Consider the following 16,308-nt stretch of genomic DNA (forward strand, 5'->3'; position numbering starts at 1 on the left):
AGGTATGGAAAAAGCTAATAAACTGCCTTGTAAAAATGTAGTTATTAAATATCCAAGATGTTTTATTAGTCGAAATAATAAACATTGACACATGTGTGTTTGTCACTTACATAAACATGATAAAAGTATAATAAAATTGAGAATGGAAATGGGGAATGTGCCAAAGAGACAACAACCCGACCATAGAAAAAAACAACAGCAGAAGGTCACCAACAGGTCTTCAATGTAGCGAAAAATTCCCGCACCCGGAGGCGTCCTTCAACTGGCCCCTAAACAAATATATACTAGTTCAGTGATAATGAACGCCATACTAATTTCCAAATTGTACACAAGAAACTAAAATTAAAATAATACAAGACTAACAAAGGCTAGAGGCTCCTGACTTGGGACAGGCGCAAAAATGTGGCGGGGTTAAACATGTTTGTTTTACTTTTCAGTGGGGAGCAAGAGCTTTGAAGAATATGTTGATTGTACCTCCAGGATCAGGGATAGTTCATCAGGTCAACTTAGAATTCCTTGCCAGAGTTGTATTTAATGATAATGGGACATTGTATCCAGACAGCTTAGTGGGAACTGATTCTCATACAACCATGATCAATGGTTTAGGAGTTGTTGGCTGGGGTAAGCAATTCCTTTTTAAATTGAATTTGAATTAGGCTGCGATGTTTCTATTAGAATAAGAATATATGGTATGATTGCCAATGAGACAACTCTCCACAAAATAACATAAGTCTGACAACTGTGACTATTGATTTCAAAGAATGAATGTGCAGTTTGGGGGGCACCAGATGGCAATGTTTGATTTTCATTTGTTTTAAATTTAGTCAAGGGGAAGTAGGAAGTCATGTAACATGCCAGTCTGAATGTACTTTCATCCTTTTGATTTGTATGCAGTCATAAAATATGTCAGTAAAACTGTACTATCAACTATTTTATTTTTATGCAATTATGCCAGTCTGATTATACATTCAGATCATTTTTTATGCATTCATGTATAATTAACTAGTCTAATTGTATGTTCATGGTTTTTATTTTTATGCAGTCATGCTAAGCCATTTTTGTAGTTTTAAAGCCATTTTATTTTGTAGGTGTTGGAGGGATTGAGGCAGAAGCTGTTATGTTAGGCCAGTCCATTAGTATGGTGCTTCCTCAAGTTGTTGGTTACAAATTGACCGGAGAAGTTGACCAAATGACCACATCAACCGATGTTGTCTTAACAATAACAAAGGTAAAATGTTCAAACAAAATGGCGGATGACACCACTTGATGAGAATGCCTACATGAAACAAAAATATGTTAGAAACAGAGGGACTCATATAATGCATTTTATAAGAAAAGTAAAGGGCCCAAATGGTGTATCGTCTTATCTTATGTCTACTAGTGTTACAGAAGGTGTGTATCTGCCTTCCTGTTTTGTGATCTGTGTTAGCAGTCACTACGCAAAGAACATTTTTATGTTTATGCTTTAAAATATTTTTCCAAAAACTGAATTTTTAATGCTAGAAAACTTATTCCATGCATCAGTAAAATAAGGAGCAATAAAACTTTTAAAAAAATCTTTTTATAATAATATTATTTTAATAAGAGTATTTATAGCAAATGTCTGCTTCTCAATATTTTGTATTTTGATACCATTATTTTTGAAACTTTCAGGTTTAAATGATACATGCATATGGTTGAGATCCACAAAACATGTATGCCCTCCCCACATTTGATCAAAAGAATGTTGTCTTTTTTTTTAGCACTTAAGGCAGATTGGTGTGGTTGGAAAGTTTGTTGAATTCTTTGGACCTGGTGTTTCTAAGCTTTCCATTGCTGACAGAGCCACGATCTCAAACATGTGTCCAGAATATGGTGCTACTGTAGGATACTTCCCTATTGATAATAAAAGTCTGGAATATTTATTACAAACAGGTTAGTTTTACATTTATATTATTATACCCCCGCTTTAAAAAAGGGGGGGTATACTGTTTTACCTCTGTCTGTCAGTCCGTCCGTCCGTCCGTCAGTCAGTCCGTCAGTCAGTCCGTCAGTCAGTCCGTCCCATGAAACTTTCGTCACATTTTTCTCAGGAACTACACATCCACCCTTTCTGTAATTTGGTATCAACATTTATATATGTTAGCCATACCGTGTGATGCGTTTTCAGATTCATCACTTGACAACTTCCTGTTTACCGAACACTTGTATGATTTTACACATGATAGCCAAGTTGAAAATTTTCGTCACATTTTTCTCAGGAACTACACATCCACCCTTTCTGTAATTTGGTATCAACATTTATATATGTTAGCCATACCGTGTGATGCGTTTTCAGATTCATCACTTGACAACTTCCTGTTTACCGAACACTTGTATGATTTTACACATGATAGCCAAGTTGAAAATTTTCGTCACATTTTTCTCAGCAACTACAATACAAAGATTTCTGAAATTTGGTTTCAGGATTTATACAAGTCAGCTATACCGTGTGATGCGTTTTCAGATTCATCACTCGACAACTTCCTGTTTACCGAACACTTGTATGATTTTACACATGATAGCCAAGTTGAAAATTTTCGTCACATTTTTCTCAGAAACTACAATACAAGGATTTCTGAAATTTGGTTTCAGGATTTATATAAGTCAGCTATACCGTGTGATGCGTTTTCAGATTCATCATTCGACAACTTCCTGTTTACCGAACACTTGCATATTTTTACACTATCAATATTATCCACTTGCGGCGGGGGTATCATCAGTGAGCAGTAGCTCGCAGTTTCACTTGTTATGAATTAGAATTCACAAAAACTTTTGAAACCTACAATTATACATTTTTAAATCCTTTGAGAGCATCAAAACCAAAAAGTCTCCAAATAGAAAGGCAAAAACTGTCTTAAGACCAACTTTGCTAGAGGCAGCTGCAACCAATAGTTTATAAAAGCACAATTACTGTAAAAATTGTTAATTCAGAAAATTCACAATGGACAAAAATACAGGCTCAGTGATATCCTAAAAAGTACACACATTGACACAAACAGAGCATGAAAGATTTAAATGCTGCTTTTTCATTTTGCAATACCTTTACAGTTTCAATTTTTACTAATGATAAATAAAAGTAAAGTTTATGACACTAAATATATGTTAATTTATCCTGTCAGGGAGAAGCAATGAACAGATCCAGTTTATAGAGCAATATCTACGATCTATTACTATGTTCAGAAACTATAATGATCAAAATGAAGATCCTGTGTTCTCAGAGGTATTACATTAAATTAATAAGTAGCACAAATCTACCCCCTTTAGAACTTGGAAAAGAGAGGCGAAAAATACCAGAGGAACATTTAAACTCATAATTTGAAAATAAACTGTCAACATCATGGCTAAAAAAGAAAAAGACAAACAGACAAACAACAGTACATAGAGTCAACTCATATTTACTTGAAAACAAGTTTTGAAATTTTTCTTTTCTTTTTTATTTTATGAATATGTTGTGCATTATTTAGTGCAATATTTTTATATTATACGACAACTACCATAATTTTACAATTTATTTTTTTTGCACACATATTATTTATATTTGATATGTGGAAAGGAAATGATATTTTTATACCCCCGCTTTAAAAAAGGGGGGGTATACTGTTTTACCTCTGTCTGTCCGTCCGTCAGTCCGTCCATCAGTCCGTCCATCAGTCCGTCAGTCCGTCCGTCAGTCAGTCCGTCCCATGAAACTTTCGTCACATTTTTCTCAGGAACTACACATCCACCCTTTCTGTAATTTGGTATCAACATTTATATATGTCAGCCATACCGTGTGATGCGTTTTCAGATTCATCACTTGACAACTTCCTGTTTACCGAACACTTGTCTGATTTTACACATGATAGCCAAGTTGAAAATTTTCGTCACATTTTTCTCAGGAACTACAATACAAGGATTTCTGAAATTTGGTTTCAGGATTTGTGTAAGTCAGCTATACCGTGTGATGTGTTTTCAGATTCATCACTCGACAACTTCCTGTTTACCGAACACTTGTATGATTTTACACATGATAGCCAAGTTGAAAATTTCCGTCACATTTTTCTCAGGAACTACAATACAAGGATTTCTGAAATTTGGTTTCAGGATTTATATAAGTCAGCTATACCGTGTGATGCGTTTTCAGATTCATCACTCGACAACTTCCTGTTTACCGAACACTTGTATGATTTTACACATGATAGCCAAGTTGAAAATTTTCGTCACATTTTTCTCAGGAACTACAATACAAGGATTTCTGAAATTTGGTTTCAGGATTTATGTAAGTCAGCTATACCGTGTGATGCGTTTTCAGATTCATCACTCGACAACTTCCTGTTTACCGAACACTTGTATGATTTTACACATGATAGCCAAGTTGAAAATTTTCGTCACATTTTTCTCAGGAACTACAATACAAGGATTTCTGAAATTTGGTTTCAGGATTTATATAAGTCAGCTATACCGTGTGATGCGTTTTCAGATTCATCACTCGACAACTTCCTGTTTACCGAACACTTGTATGATTTTACACATGATAGCCAAGTTGAAAATTTTCGTCACATTTTTCTCAGGAACTACAATACAAGGATTTCTGAAATTTGGTTTCAGGATTTTTATAAGTCAGCTATACCGTGTGATGCGTTTTCAGATTCATCACTCGACAACTTCCTGTTTACCGAACACTTGCATATTTTTACACTATTAATATTATCCACTTGCGGCGGGGGTATCATCAGTGAGCAGTAGCTCGCAGTTTCACTTGTTGGGACTATTTTTACAGGTACACTGACGTAGAACTCACGATTCTATATTAATATTTTTAATACAATTTTCAACTTTAAAAAATATATATATATAGCTGAAATTTAAAAAAAAATACATTAGTTAAAAGATCATTAAATGTATAATCTATTGGTGTTTTTTTTTAAAGATATATGAACTAGACTTGTCAACAGTGAGGGCCTGCTGTTCTGGACCAAAGAGACCTCAGGATAAAGTGGCTGTCACAGACATGAAGTCTGATTTTACACAATGTCTCAACAATAAAGTTAGCTTTAAGGTAAAATCAACAGAACAAGAGTTAGTGTGATGAAATATTTACAAGTCATATTTAGTTTCCTTGTAGGGTCTTAGAAGGGGCAGATAAATCTATGCTGTCTTCTTTGGTCATGTGTCACAACCTTGAATTATGCATTAAAATTGACAGTGAAATGTTTTTGTAGGATTAATTTCATGGTTGAATGCCTTCTGTGAACATAGCAATTAATAAGACCAACACGAAAAAAATCCTGATATATGGTATAGCAGAAAAGAGAACATGTGTATAAACTTAACCAAATGACCTAGCAGACAAGATAATTGTTAAAAAAAAAAAAGATTTTGAAAAAAACATAAGATGATATCCTGGAAAGAAAAAAAAACAGTGCTAAAGACTACAAAGATTTCAGCATGACTATGTTTCTTACAAAAAAATAATCAGCAAATTTAGCCTGATATCACGGAAGAAAGTCTTAGCAACAGATGTAGCACTTGTATCTTGTATCGTTTTATTATTTATAGATTTTCTTTTGATCCTAATGTCTTTTTCCTGACCTCAGTTTTATATGTGAACTCATAAACAATTGATTGATTGTTGTTAAAATACTAAACCATCAGTGGAAAATATTTTATATAAAATTAAGAAGGTGTGGTTTGATTGCCAATGAGTCAAAAAAATATCTAGATACGTAAAAACATTTAATGGAATATGCTTTTAAAATTTGAGTTCACACGTAAATAAAAACTCAACCGTGAAAACTGTAAGGAGTGAAAATTGTTACTAGTACAAAACACATTACACGAGGATATATAGGTCACCATAGGGCTTTCAACAATGAGCAAATCCTGTACCGCAAAATCAGCTATAAAAGACCCTGATATGCATATTCTAGAGGAAATATTTTATGTATCAGGTTTTAAAGATATGTATTAGGTTATGCCATGTCTAAGTTTAATACTAAATAATAAATATGAAAATCAAACAATTTGATAATTTGATAACTGTTTGAAACATGTATCTTCATTGAGACGATGACCTAAAAAAAAAGTTTTTTGTTTCAGGGCTTTGCAATACCGTCAGATAAACAATCCACTACTGTACCAATTGTTTTTGAAAACAAAGAGTACACATTGTCACATGGTTCTGTTGTCATAGCAGCCATCACTAGTTGTACAAATACCAGTAATCCATCAGTCATGTTAGGAGCAGGTGAGTAACCTCCCTTTGTAGAGAATATATATAAATGTTCGACATGGTCAGACAACAAAGTTATTTCTACAAAAGAATAAGCATAACATGCCAATGGGACAAAATACATTTATTTCTTTTTTTGTGACAAGCAAGATTCACCTGTATTTGTGTTGTCTAGATACATCTAGTGTTTCAAGTGCATGAAGTTTCTCAAGCAATTTCTACATTCAAAGTGAAATCCTAAGTACATAGCAATAAGCAGAAAAACACAACCTAGATTTAAAATTGATTGATTGATTGGTGTTAACTGGCACTTTCAACGTTATTGTGCTGTTTTTGTGCGATCTGTTTTAATTGATGTAGGAAGCTGGAGTGCCAACAGAGAACCACAACCTTTTGAATGAAAACTGACAATCCTAGTCAATTAGAGAAATTAAAAATTTGGAGTGGAAATGCACCTTCCAAATTCAAGATTCAAACTCACAACCTCTGTCTGGCCACTAAGGCCCTACATATATCTATAATGTATTTTGTCTGTTCTTGGTTTTAATGAAAAAAGATATGTTCTAGATATATTTGTTTTATTTTATTTTTAGGACTTCTAGCAAAGAATGCAATAGAAGCAGGACTGTCTGTGAAGCCATACATCAAAACTAGTCTGTCACCTGGCAGTGGTGTTGTGACCTTTTACCTCAGAGATAGTGGTGTAACTCCATATCTGGAAAAACTAGGGTGAGTACACAAATGAGTCTGTCCTCTGATATGTGTCTCATTGGCAGTCATCACTTTCAATCAAAACAGGTTCTACTGCTATGAAAAATAAAAGATAGACTATTAACAAATTTGCTACAAAAGATATCTGAAAAATTTAATATCAGATATAGTCATATACAGGTATTGTGTATTTCAGGAGAATAAGGACGTAAGCAATTATAGGTCAATGTACAGTCTGCAACAATGACCAAAACCAATTCCTTATAGTCAGCTATAAAAGGCCCTACAATTACAAAATATTAAATTGTTTAAATGAGAAAAACCAACAGCTTGATAATTCTAGCTTGTTAATTACACAAGGAAAATGTTGGTTTTTTTTTTTTGTCATATAAATTTTTGTCTAAACTTTACTGTTTTCTAGAAATTAGGTATCATTTTCATCAATTAAGAACTAACTCTGCATGCTTTTAAAGTTTGACACAAAATGGTTTATACTTATGTTACCGAAAACATACCAAAAATAAGTGGATATGGTATAATTGCCAATGAGACAAATATCCACCATAGACCTGCATGTTAACCATACATCCTTAAACAGTTTTTATCAAACATGATACATCATTGCCTAGTATAAAACAATGACACAATGTACTAATTATTTGTATTTTAGGTTTTCAGTGGTAGGTTATGGTTGTATGACTTGTATTGGTAACAGTGGACCATTACCAGAACAGGTTGGGGAAGCCATAGAGAAGGTTAGTTCAACTGTATCTGTATCAGTATCTCTCTACTTTGTTGTCATCTCTCAGTCTATCTTTCACTAAGAAGATAACCTTGGAAAAGGGACAAAATCCCAGACCTATGAAGTCAAATTTTCCGGTTTTTTTTAAAACTATTATTTTTTTTTATGCCCCACCTACGATAGTAGAGGGGCATTATGTTTTCTGGTCTGTGCGTCCGTTGGTCCGTCCGTCTGTCTGTCTGTTCGTTCGTCCGTCTGTCCCGCTTAAGGTTAAATTTTTTGGTCAAGGTAGTTTTTGATGAAGCTGAAGTCCAATCAACTTCAAACTTAGCATACATGTTCCTTATGATATGATCTTTCTAATTTTACAGCCGAATTAAACTTTTGACCCCAATTTCACGGTCCACTGAACATAGAAAATGAAAGTGTGAGTTTCAGGTTAAAGTTTTTGGTCAAGGTAGTTTCTGATGAAGCTGAAGTCCAATCAACTTGAAACTTAGTACACATGTTCCTTATGAAATGATCTTTCTAATTTTACAGTCAAGTTAAATTGTTGACCCCAATTTCACGGTCCACTAAACATAGAAAATGAAAGTGTGAGTTTCAGGTTAAAGTTTTTGGTCAAGGTAGTTTTTGATGAAGTTGAAGTCCAATCAACTTGAAACTTAGTACACATGTTCCCTATGGTGTGATCTTTATAATTTAATGCCAAATTAGATTTTTTACCCAATTTCACGGTCCATTGAACATGTAAAATAATAATGCGGGTGGGGCATCCGTGTACTTTGGACACATTCTTGTTTTAATTTATGTTTCTTTTTTCATCCCTTCAGCATTTCACATACTTATTTATTGGAGAAATTGTTGTATAGTTTCTCAACTGTTCTAGAAAACTCATTAGTGTATCAAATTATTGTTTTGACATTGTATTGGATGAGATCAAGAAAACTAATCTGTTTAAAATAATTTTTTTACATTTTTCAGGGAGATTTGGTGACATGTGGTGTCCTCTCAGGTAACAGGAACTTTGAAGGGAGAATCCATCCACTGACAAGAGCTAATTATTTAGCCTCACCTCCATTAGTAATAGCATATGCATTAGCTGGAACTGTTCTTATAGACTTCGAAACAGAACCTCTAGGTATGTCATAAACAGGGAATAACAATAGTGAGAAACTCAAATCTTTGTAAATTAAGAGTGCAATTAAAATTTGATGGGTGATTTTAGAAAGATAACCAGAAAACTTATAGGAAATAATCAATTAAATGTTTATGTGGGATTTTTTTTCAGATTTCTTTAATTTTATTGTTCATGTTTATCTCTAGCTGAATTTATGTCCATTACCATGATTATTCTCTAATCTTTATATTTAGTCCAAATTATTCTCAATTCTTTTCTTTTTTTTTTACTATTTTTCTTGATTGTTTTTATGTTTTTTGACATTTATTTTGCAATTTTCCCACACTTTTCTCTAAACTCTATCCACACTTTTGTTTATACATGTTTTTCAATGTCAGTGTGAAGAAAGATTATATATTTCATAAATTGATATATTTATTGCAGGAACAAATTCTGAAGGCAAACCCATATTTTTGCAAGATATCTGGCCAACAAGGAGTCAGATACAGGAAGTAGAAAAGGCAGTAGTGGTGCCATCTATGTTTAATGATGTATATTCTAGAATACAGGTAAATAACAACTGCAAAAACAAAAACTTCAAACCTAGGAATATATACTTTCCAAACTTCCAATGAAGCATTGTCTTACCCCAAAAAATGTAAAAAACCAAAATAAAAAAACAGTGATTGATAAATAAAAAATTTCATAGCTGTGTGAAATGCATTTAAATGGGCATTGGTATTTTATGTGGGATAATTTTGGTAGTAAAATGTCTTCAGTGAACATCCTTAAAATAGAAACACAAGTCAAAACACCCTGACATTTGCATTTGTTCTTCTTTAAGTTACTCATTCTCAAATAGACCAAATTGTTACCTTATTTTCTACTTATTTTGAATTTTGAGCTTGAATGTCGGTTTGGTATCTTTCGTCTCTCTTTTATATAATACATATGAGCTATATATAAATTTGACCTCTTAACCCATTAAGAACCTTGTACATAGTTTGTAAATTTATTCATTTTATTATTACAGAAAGGGAACACCAGATGGAATAGTCTAGAGGCTCCCGAGGGGATGATTTATCCATGGGATGATAAATCTACCTATATCAAATCACCACCGTTCTTTGAAACAATGGTAAGTCAGTTACTAAATAACTATTTCTAAATCTAATGCATTCTGGGTAAATCTGGGTGGATCAATTTATGACCTATACTCACAGTACCTCAATTTTCATCAATGTACTAGATAAGTATACCTTCGTTTTAAAAAGGGGGGTATACTGTTTTACCTCTGTGTCCATCCATCCTTCCGTCACTCCGTCCATCCCATGAATATTTTTTGTAGCATTTTTCTCTGCATACAAGGATTTCTGAAATTTGGTTTCAGGGTTTATATAAGCCTGCTTTACCGTTTGATGCGTTTTCAGATTCATCACTTGACAACTTCCTGTTTACCTAACGCTTGTATGATTTTACACATGATAGCGAAGTTGAAAATTTTCGTCACATTTTTCTCGGGAACTACAATTCAAGAATTTCTGAAATATGGTTTCAGGGTTCATATAAGTCAGCTATACTGTGTGATGCGTTTTGAGGTTCATCACTGGACAACTTCATGCTTACCGAACACTTGTATGATTCACATGATAGCCAAGTTGAAAATTTTCATCACATTTTTCTCAGGAACTACAATACAAGGATTTCTGAAATTTGGTTTCAGGGTTTATATAAGTCAGCTATACTGTGTGATGCATTTTCAGAGTCATCACTCGACAACTTCATGTTTACCGAACACTTGCAAATTTTACAATATTAATATTATCCACTTGCGGCGGGGGTATCATCAGTGAGCAGTAGTTCGCAGTTTCACTTGTTTCATCTAGGAGATAATATTTTATGTATGGTTTATTTTGTTGTAAAATGTTGTAAGCGATTTTGCAGACTACACGAAATACGTCGGACCGTCGGACAAATCCGGTGAATAATGGATTGGTCTGGTAAAATTTTGTTGAATTCCGGTCCGAATGTCCGGTGTTTTTTTTTCATGGAACATTCTAGCAAAATTGCCAATCGATCTCAAATTCATTTTCATCTTTATTATTCATCACAGCGATGTTTATTTTATTCAACCGCTAGCTTTATGCCGAACATCGACAACCAGTAATGTGTAAATCCGGGTAAAAACATATCTGACTGTCAAAAACAACAATGGATGCCATCATTGGCACAACCGGAAATGTAAATAAAACCGGATCAGATTCTGGGAACGGATAAGGATAATTCCGGGTTTGCCGATTTAAATACAATAAATGAATAAAAATCCAAGCAGATCACAAATTTTGGCTATGAAATATAACCACAAGAATTGAAAACCAAAAGATATATGAAAAAGAAAGAAGAAACAGGAAATAATATTTTATACAGAAACTCTAAATTATGTTTAGCTCACAAACATTGTCAAAATCCAATAAAATGGGACATTACTTTTCACTGAAATGCATTCAAGCAATTGTGCACAACTTTCATAACAATATCCCCTCTTGTTACATCATTTTGTTTTAATTTGTGCAATTTGTGGAGGAGTAGGGCACAACAAAGTCATATGTTTGTTGTTTTTTGTCGGATAATATACAATTAGATGTAAAAAAAAAATTGGTCTGGTAAAATTTCATTCGGTCCGAATGTCCTGTAATAATAAAATTCATTCGCGTAGTCTGTGATTTTGTTGATGATTGACTATGGGTTCTTTGGATGAATGATTTATTTATATAATACAGATACATTTTGTACTTCAATTTCATTGGCATGTTTTAAAACCACCATACTTTTTTCAGCCAAAATTGATTTTTTTCCCTAATTGGTAAAATACTTGTACACAATGATATATTTCCATCTGATTGGCAAGAAAATATTTCTTTTAAATTACAGGGGAAAGATCTTCCTGTAGTTGAAGGTGTAAAGGATGCTTGTGTTCTATTAAATTTTGGTGATTCTGTCACAACAGACCATATCTCGCCTGCTGGTAGTATAGCTAGGAACAGTCCAGCTGCCAGATACCTAGGATCGAAAGGGTTAGTAATGTTACAGATCTAAAGGTAAATGTAGCTGTAAAATGACTGTTGACTCATTATACCACTAAATAAGACAATAAATAAATTATACGTAATACTGAAATGATGTGAGTTTGTGGTCGAGTGGTTAAGACTGCTGGCTACATTGCTGAAGGTCCCAGTTCGATTCTCACTTGGGGTGCAAAAATATCAGTACATCAGAAGGGTAATTTTCACTCTCTCACAAACATCTCTGGTATCCAGACCAGAGTTTAAACAAGAATGATACTTTGGGGTCTTGGTTGGTTTGACCTGGAGATCAATCTGCTGATATTTGTCTGGTTTGTCTGTTTCCACCGAGTGACCCGGTGGTTTTCTCCAAGCACTATGGCTTCCTCCTCCATAATAACAGATACTGCCTGGTTCCTTAACACTCCCTGGTGTAGGTTGGGGCATATTTTCTATCTTAGGAATATTATTGAATGTTAGACACCTTGAAACTGAATTATAAGAATATATAGTAGGGTACAATCTCCAATCATCTGAACCTAGAATTATGAAATTTAAAAATATTTGTATATGATTTGATTATTGTTTGTTTTTCTTCTTCAGATTAACAGCTAGAGAATTCAATTCCTACGGTTCCAGGCGTGGTAATGATGATGTTATGGCCAGAGGGACATTTGCAAATATTAGATTAGTTAATAAATTTGTTGGTAAACCTGGAGCTAGGACAGTCCATTTACCATCAGGACAAGAGGTAAATAAACATACACATAAATAAGTTCAAGCTGTTCCAGAAAAAAAGTTACATTATTCTTTGGGGCACTGTTAGTCCTTGTCAACAGTAGAAATTTTAAAATAAAATGATAATGCGTTTTATGCCCCCAATATAGCAGAGGGTCATTAAGTTTTACTCTTGTCTGTGTGTACATCCGTCAGTATGTCCTGAAATTGGGTTCTTTTCTCCAACTTATGTTTGTCTCAACTAATTGTTATGAATACACAATGCTGATTACCACAAAACATAGATCAAGTTCTATTTTTGGTGGTATCTCTTTTATTGTTCTTGAGTTATGCACCTTTACATATGGAAATTATAGCTGCATTTTATGTTTTCATTTTCTTATTTAAGTTTGCCTCAACCAAATGTTAATAAACTTATACACAATGCTTACTTTCACAAAACTCATCAAGTATGAATTTGGATTGCATCACTCTTACTATCTTGAGTTATTTCCCTTTATAAAGTTATATGGTCACATGGACACAGTCCCTATATATTTAACATCTGATTAGCAATAAAGTATGGCTTAGGAACATGTAAATCTTAGATCTTCTCTTATTTTTATACCCCCGCTTTAAAAAAGGGGGGGTATACTGTTTTACCTCTGTCTGTCAGTCCGTCCGTCCGTCCGTCCATCAGTCCGTCAGTCCGTCAGTCCGTCAGTCAGTCCGTCCCATGAAACTTTCGTCACATTTTTCTCAGGAACTACACATCCACCCTTTCTGTAATTTGGTATCAACATTTATATATGTCAGCCATACCGTGTGATGCGTTTTCAGATTCATCACTTGACAACTTCCTGTTTACCGAACACTTGTCTGATTTTACACATGATAGCCAAGTTGAAAATTTTCGTCACATTTTTCTCAGGAACTACAATACAAGGATTTCTGAAATTTGGTTTCAGGATTTATATAAGTCAGCTATACCGTGTGATGCGTTTTCAGATTCATCACTCGACAACTTCCTGTTTACCGAACACTTGTATGATTTTACACATGATAGCCAAGTTGAAAATTTTCGTCACATTTTTCTCAGGAACTACAATACAAGGATTTCTGAAATTTGGTTTCAGGATTTATATAAGTCAGCTATACCGTGTGATGCGTTTTCAGATTCATCACTCGACAACTTCCTGTTTACCGAACACTTGTATGATTTTACACATGATAACCAAGTAAAAAATTTTCGTCACATTTTTCTCAGGAACTACAATACAAGGATTTCTGAAATTTGGTTTCAGGATTTTTATAAGTCAGCTATACCGTGTGATGCATTTTCAGATTCATCACTCGACAACTTCCTGTTTACCGAACACTTGCATATTTTTACACTATTAATATTATCCACTTGCGGCGGGGGTATCATCAGTGAGCAGTAGCTCGCAGTTTCACTTGTTTTTTCTGGCCTTAGAAAATTGTGTAGAAAAGTTTCACAATTTTATTTATGTATTCTTACTTGACTTGTAGAATAAAACTTGAGGTAAAGGTGTAATACCACCATTGATTTTCTACTATTAGTCTTTGTTAAATTGGCACTTTTAAAAAAATTGTACAGTATTTACCTTTATTTCAACCAAAGAAATACTTTGCATGTATAAAGTTTAATTCTTTCCAGTGCTAAAATAAAAAAAATCACACTACATTTCATTGCATATAAAAAAGTAGCCATCACCGGAAGTAAACAACCCAATTTTTACACTGTTATTTACTGGTTACCTACTTTGGTAACTATGTAACCTTAACTTTCCAAAATATTTTAAAGACCATCAAATCAAGAAGGAATGATGCTTTCAGACACCCAACATACATGTTTATTTAAGTGCATTGAAATGCAGGGTTAATTTTCTACAACTGTCAAATTCAAGGGAATATTTTTTTAGACCTACTTTTGTATACAACCGGATGTGACGTACCATGATTTGGTGATATTACACCTAAATGTCTTTGTATAGAAACATAAGTCAAAATGTTTTTTTTATGATGTTTTTTTTTCTGTACAAAATTTGGTGACCATTTATTGTTCCTTATGATAGTGACTACTCATATTGTTTCTTAATATAAGTACTGAACCTCATTTTTTGTTGGGGTTTGTGTTGCCCAGTTTTCTAAGTTAAGTTTTGTATAAGATTATTCGTCCAAATGGGTTTTTTTTTCTTCAGTTTTGCCATGACGTCTTTTCTTTTTTAAACTTGTTATTTGTACCTTTCTTATCTTTTTCCTCTTTTTTTTTCATTATTAATGAAATGTTTTGATACATGTTTTCAAATAAAGTGATTTGTATCAACATACTATTTTCAGATGGACATCTTTGATGCAGCTCAAAGATACAAGACTGAAAATAAAACTGTGATAATTTTGGCGGGAAAAGAATATGGTTCAGGATCGTCCAGAGACTGGGCAGCCAAAGGTCCATGGATTCTCGTAAGTGTAACAGTAACGTTGATTTAGGAAAAGTCTGTTTATATTGAAGCATGGATTCAAGGATTTGATTAATTCTGCAAATATGTATACATGAACTTGTATCTTGCTACACATCAACCATTTTTTCAACATAAGTGCATCAAACCGACTAAAAACAAAAAAAAACATGAATATATTAAATCCACAGTAATTGTTATTTTATTTGAAGGCAAAATATAAAGCAAAACTATACCTAGGCCACACCAATTTAATTTCTTGTTCTGCGGATTTTTGGACTCCAAAAATTGGGGCGAGCAAGCGATTTGAAAATTTTAATAAAAAAATATTTATTTAGCAAATTTTTGAGGCGAAGCTTGAAAAGTAAAGGCGAGCGATTATATTTTTTTTTTTGTAAACATAAAATAGTAGGTTTTGACAATATTAAAACTTGATTTATCACTTGTACTTTGACATTTCTTTAATTTATGAAGTATCTTTCCCTGTTCACCAATAAATAATTGAATAATTAGATTTGGTATATGTATGTGTGCCAATTAATGAGACAATTCTCCATCCAAGTCATAATCAGGTTGGGAACAACCCCTCAGTTTTATAAATATCCTTTTTATGAGGGGCCAATACAGAGATGCAAACAGTTTTTTTTTTCCTGTCAGACAATGGGGCCTACAGGGTACCAAGTTTTGCCAGACCCATCAAATTTCTGCCAGACCCATATTTTCACTCAAAAATCAAATGAAATTATGCTATTGAACAAACGTTAATTTTGATTTTGTTGATATTATTATTATTTTAAAATAACCTGTGATTCATAACAATTGTAGTTTATTGAATAATACATTACATAATATTGATCTGATTAAAAGTTATTCTTCACAAGAGTACTTGGAAACAAGATAGTCATTGGTAGTTTCATTCTGTTCAAATTCAAAATCTGACTCATAGTCGTACAAAGACCGCTTTACAGCTTTATCAACTTGAATAGGTGACTGGTTTGGTCTTTTACCGGGTTTCGACCCACTTACAAATTTTATCGGCCATGACATATTTCCTGAACTTATCAACTATGCTTAATAGACCTCCTTCCTAGAGAGCGAATTTCTAAAACAAAAAACATGACGGAAATACGGAGAATTGTTCGGGGCGAGATGGACAAGGTACGAAAGACTATTACTGGGCGGAAATACTGGTTCCCGGAGTTAGAAAATGCGGGGGAACAGGACATTTACTTTTATTAAAGATG

General features: G+C 33.5%; 1 protein-coding gene across 2 annotated transcripts in view; it reads left to right on the forward strand.

Moving 5' to 3' along the window:
* Window positions 1-16,308, forward strand: part of LOC143052488 (cytoplasmic aconitate hydratase-like) — a 28,789-nt gene that overhangs the window by 9,909 nt on the left and 2,572 nt on the right. For both annotated transcript variants that reach the window (XM_076225530.1, XM_076225531.1), the window contains 14 exons: window positions 438-621; window positions 1,089-1,228; window positions 1,743-1,914; window positions 3,141-3,241; window positions 4,931-5,059; window positions 6,100-6,247; window positions 6,826-6,961; window positions 7,614-7,698; window positions 8,670-8,826; window positions 9,250-9,374; window positions 9,839-9,943; window positions 11,737-11,879; window positions 12,471-12,618; window positions 14,946-15,068. In XM_076225530.1, the coding sequence (XP_076081645.1) occupies window positions 438-621; window positions 1,089-1,228; window positions 1,743-1,914; window positions 3,141-3,241; window positions 4,931-5,059; window positions 6,100-6,247; window positions 6,826-6,961; window positions 7,614-7,698; window positions 8,670-8,826; window positions 9,250-9,374; window positions 9,839-9,943; window positions 11,737-11,879; window positions 12,471-12,618; window positions 14,946-15,068 (1,896 nt within the window). The remainder of the gene's footprint in view (window positions 1-437; window positions 622-1,088; window positions 1,229-1,742; window positions 1,915-3,140; window positions 3,242-4,930; window positions 5,060-6,099; window positions 6,248-6,825; window positions 6,962-7,613; window positions 7,699-8,669; window positions 8,827-9,249; window positions 9,375-9,838; window positions 9,944-11,736; window positions 11,880-12,470; window positions 12,619-14,945; window positions 15,069-16,308) is intronic.

The sequence above is a fragment of the Mytilus galloprovincialis genome, chromosome 11 (assembly GCF_965363235.1).
Source record: "Mytilus galloprovincialis chromosome 11, xbMytGall1.hap1.1, whole genome shotgun sequence".
In the NCBI taxonomy this organism is placed as follows: Eukaryota; Metazoa; Mollusca; class Bivalvia; order Mytilida; family Mytilidae; genus Mytilus; species Mytilus galloprovincialis.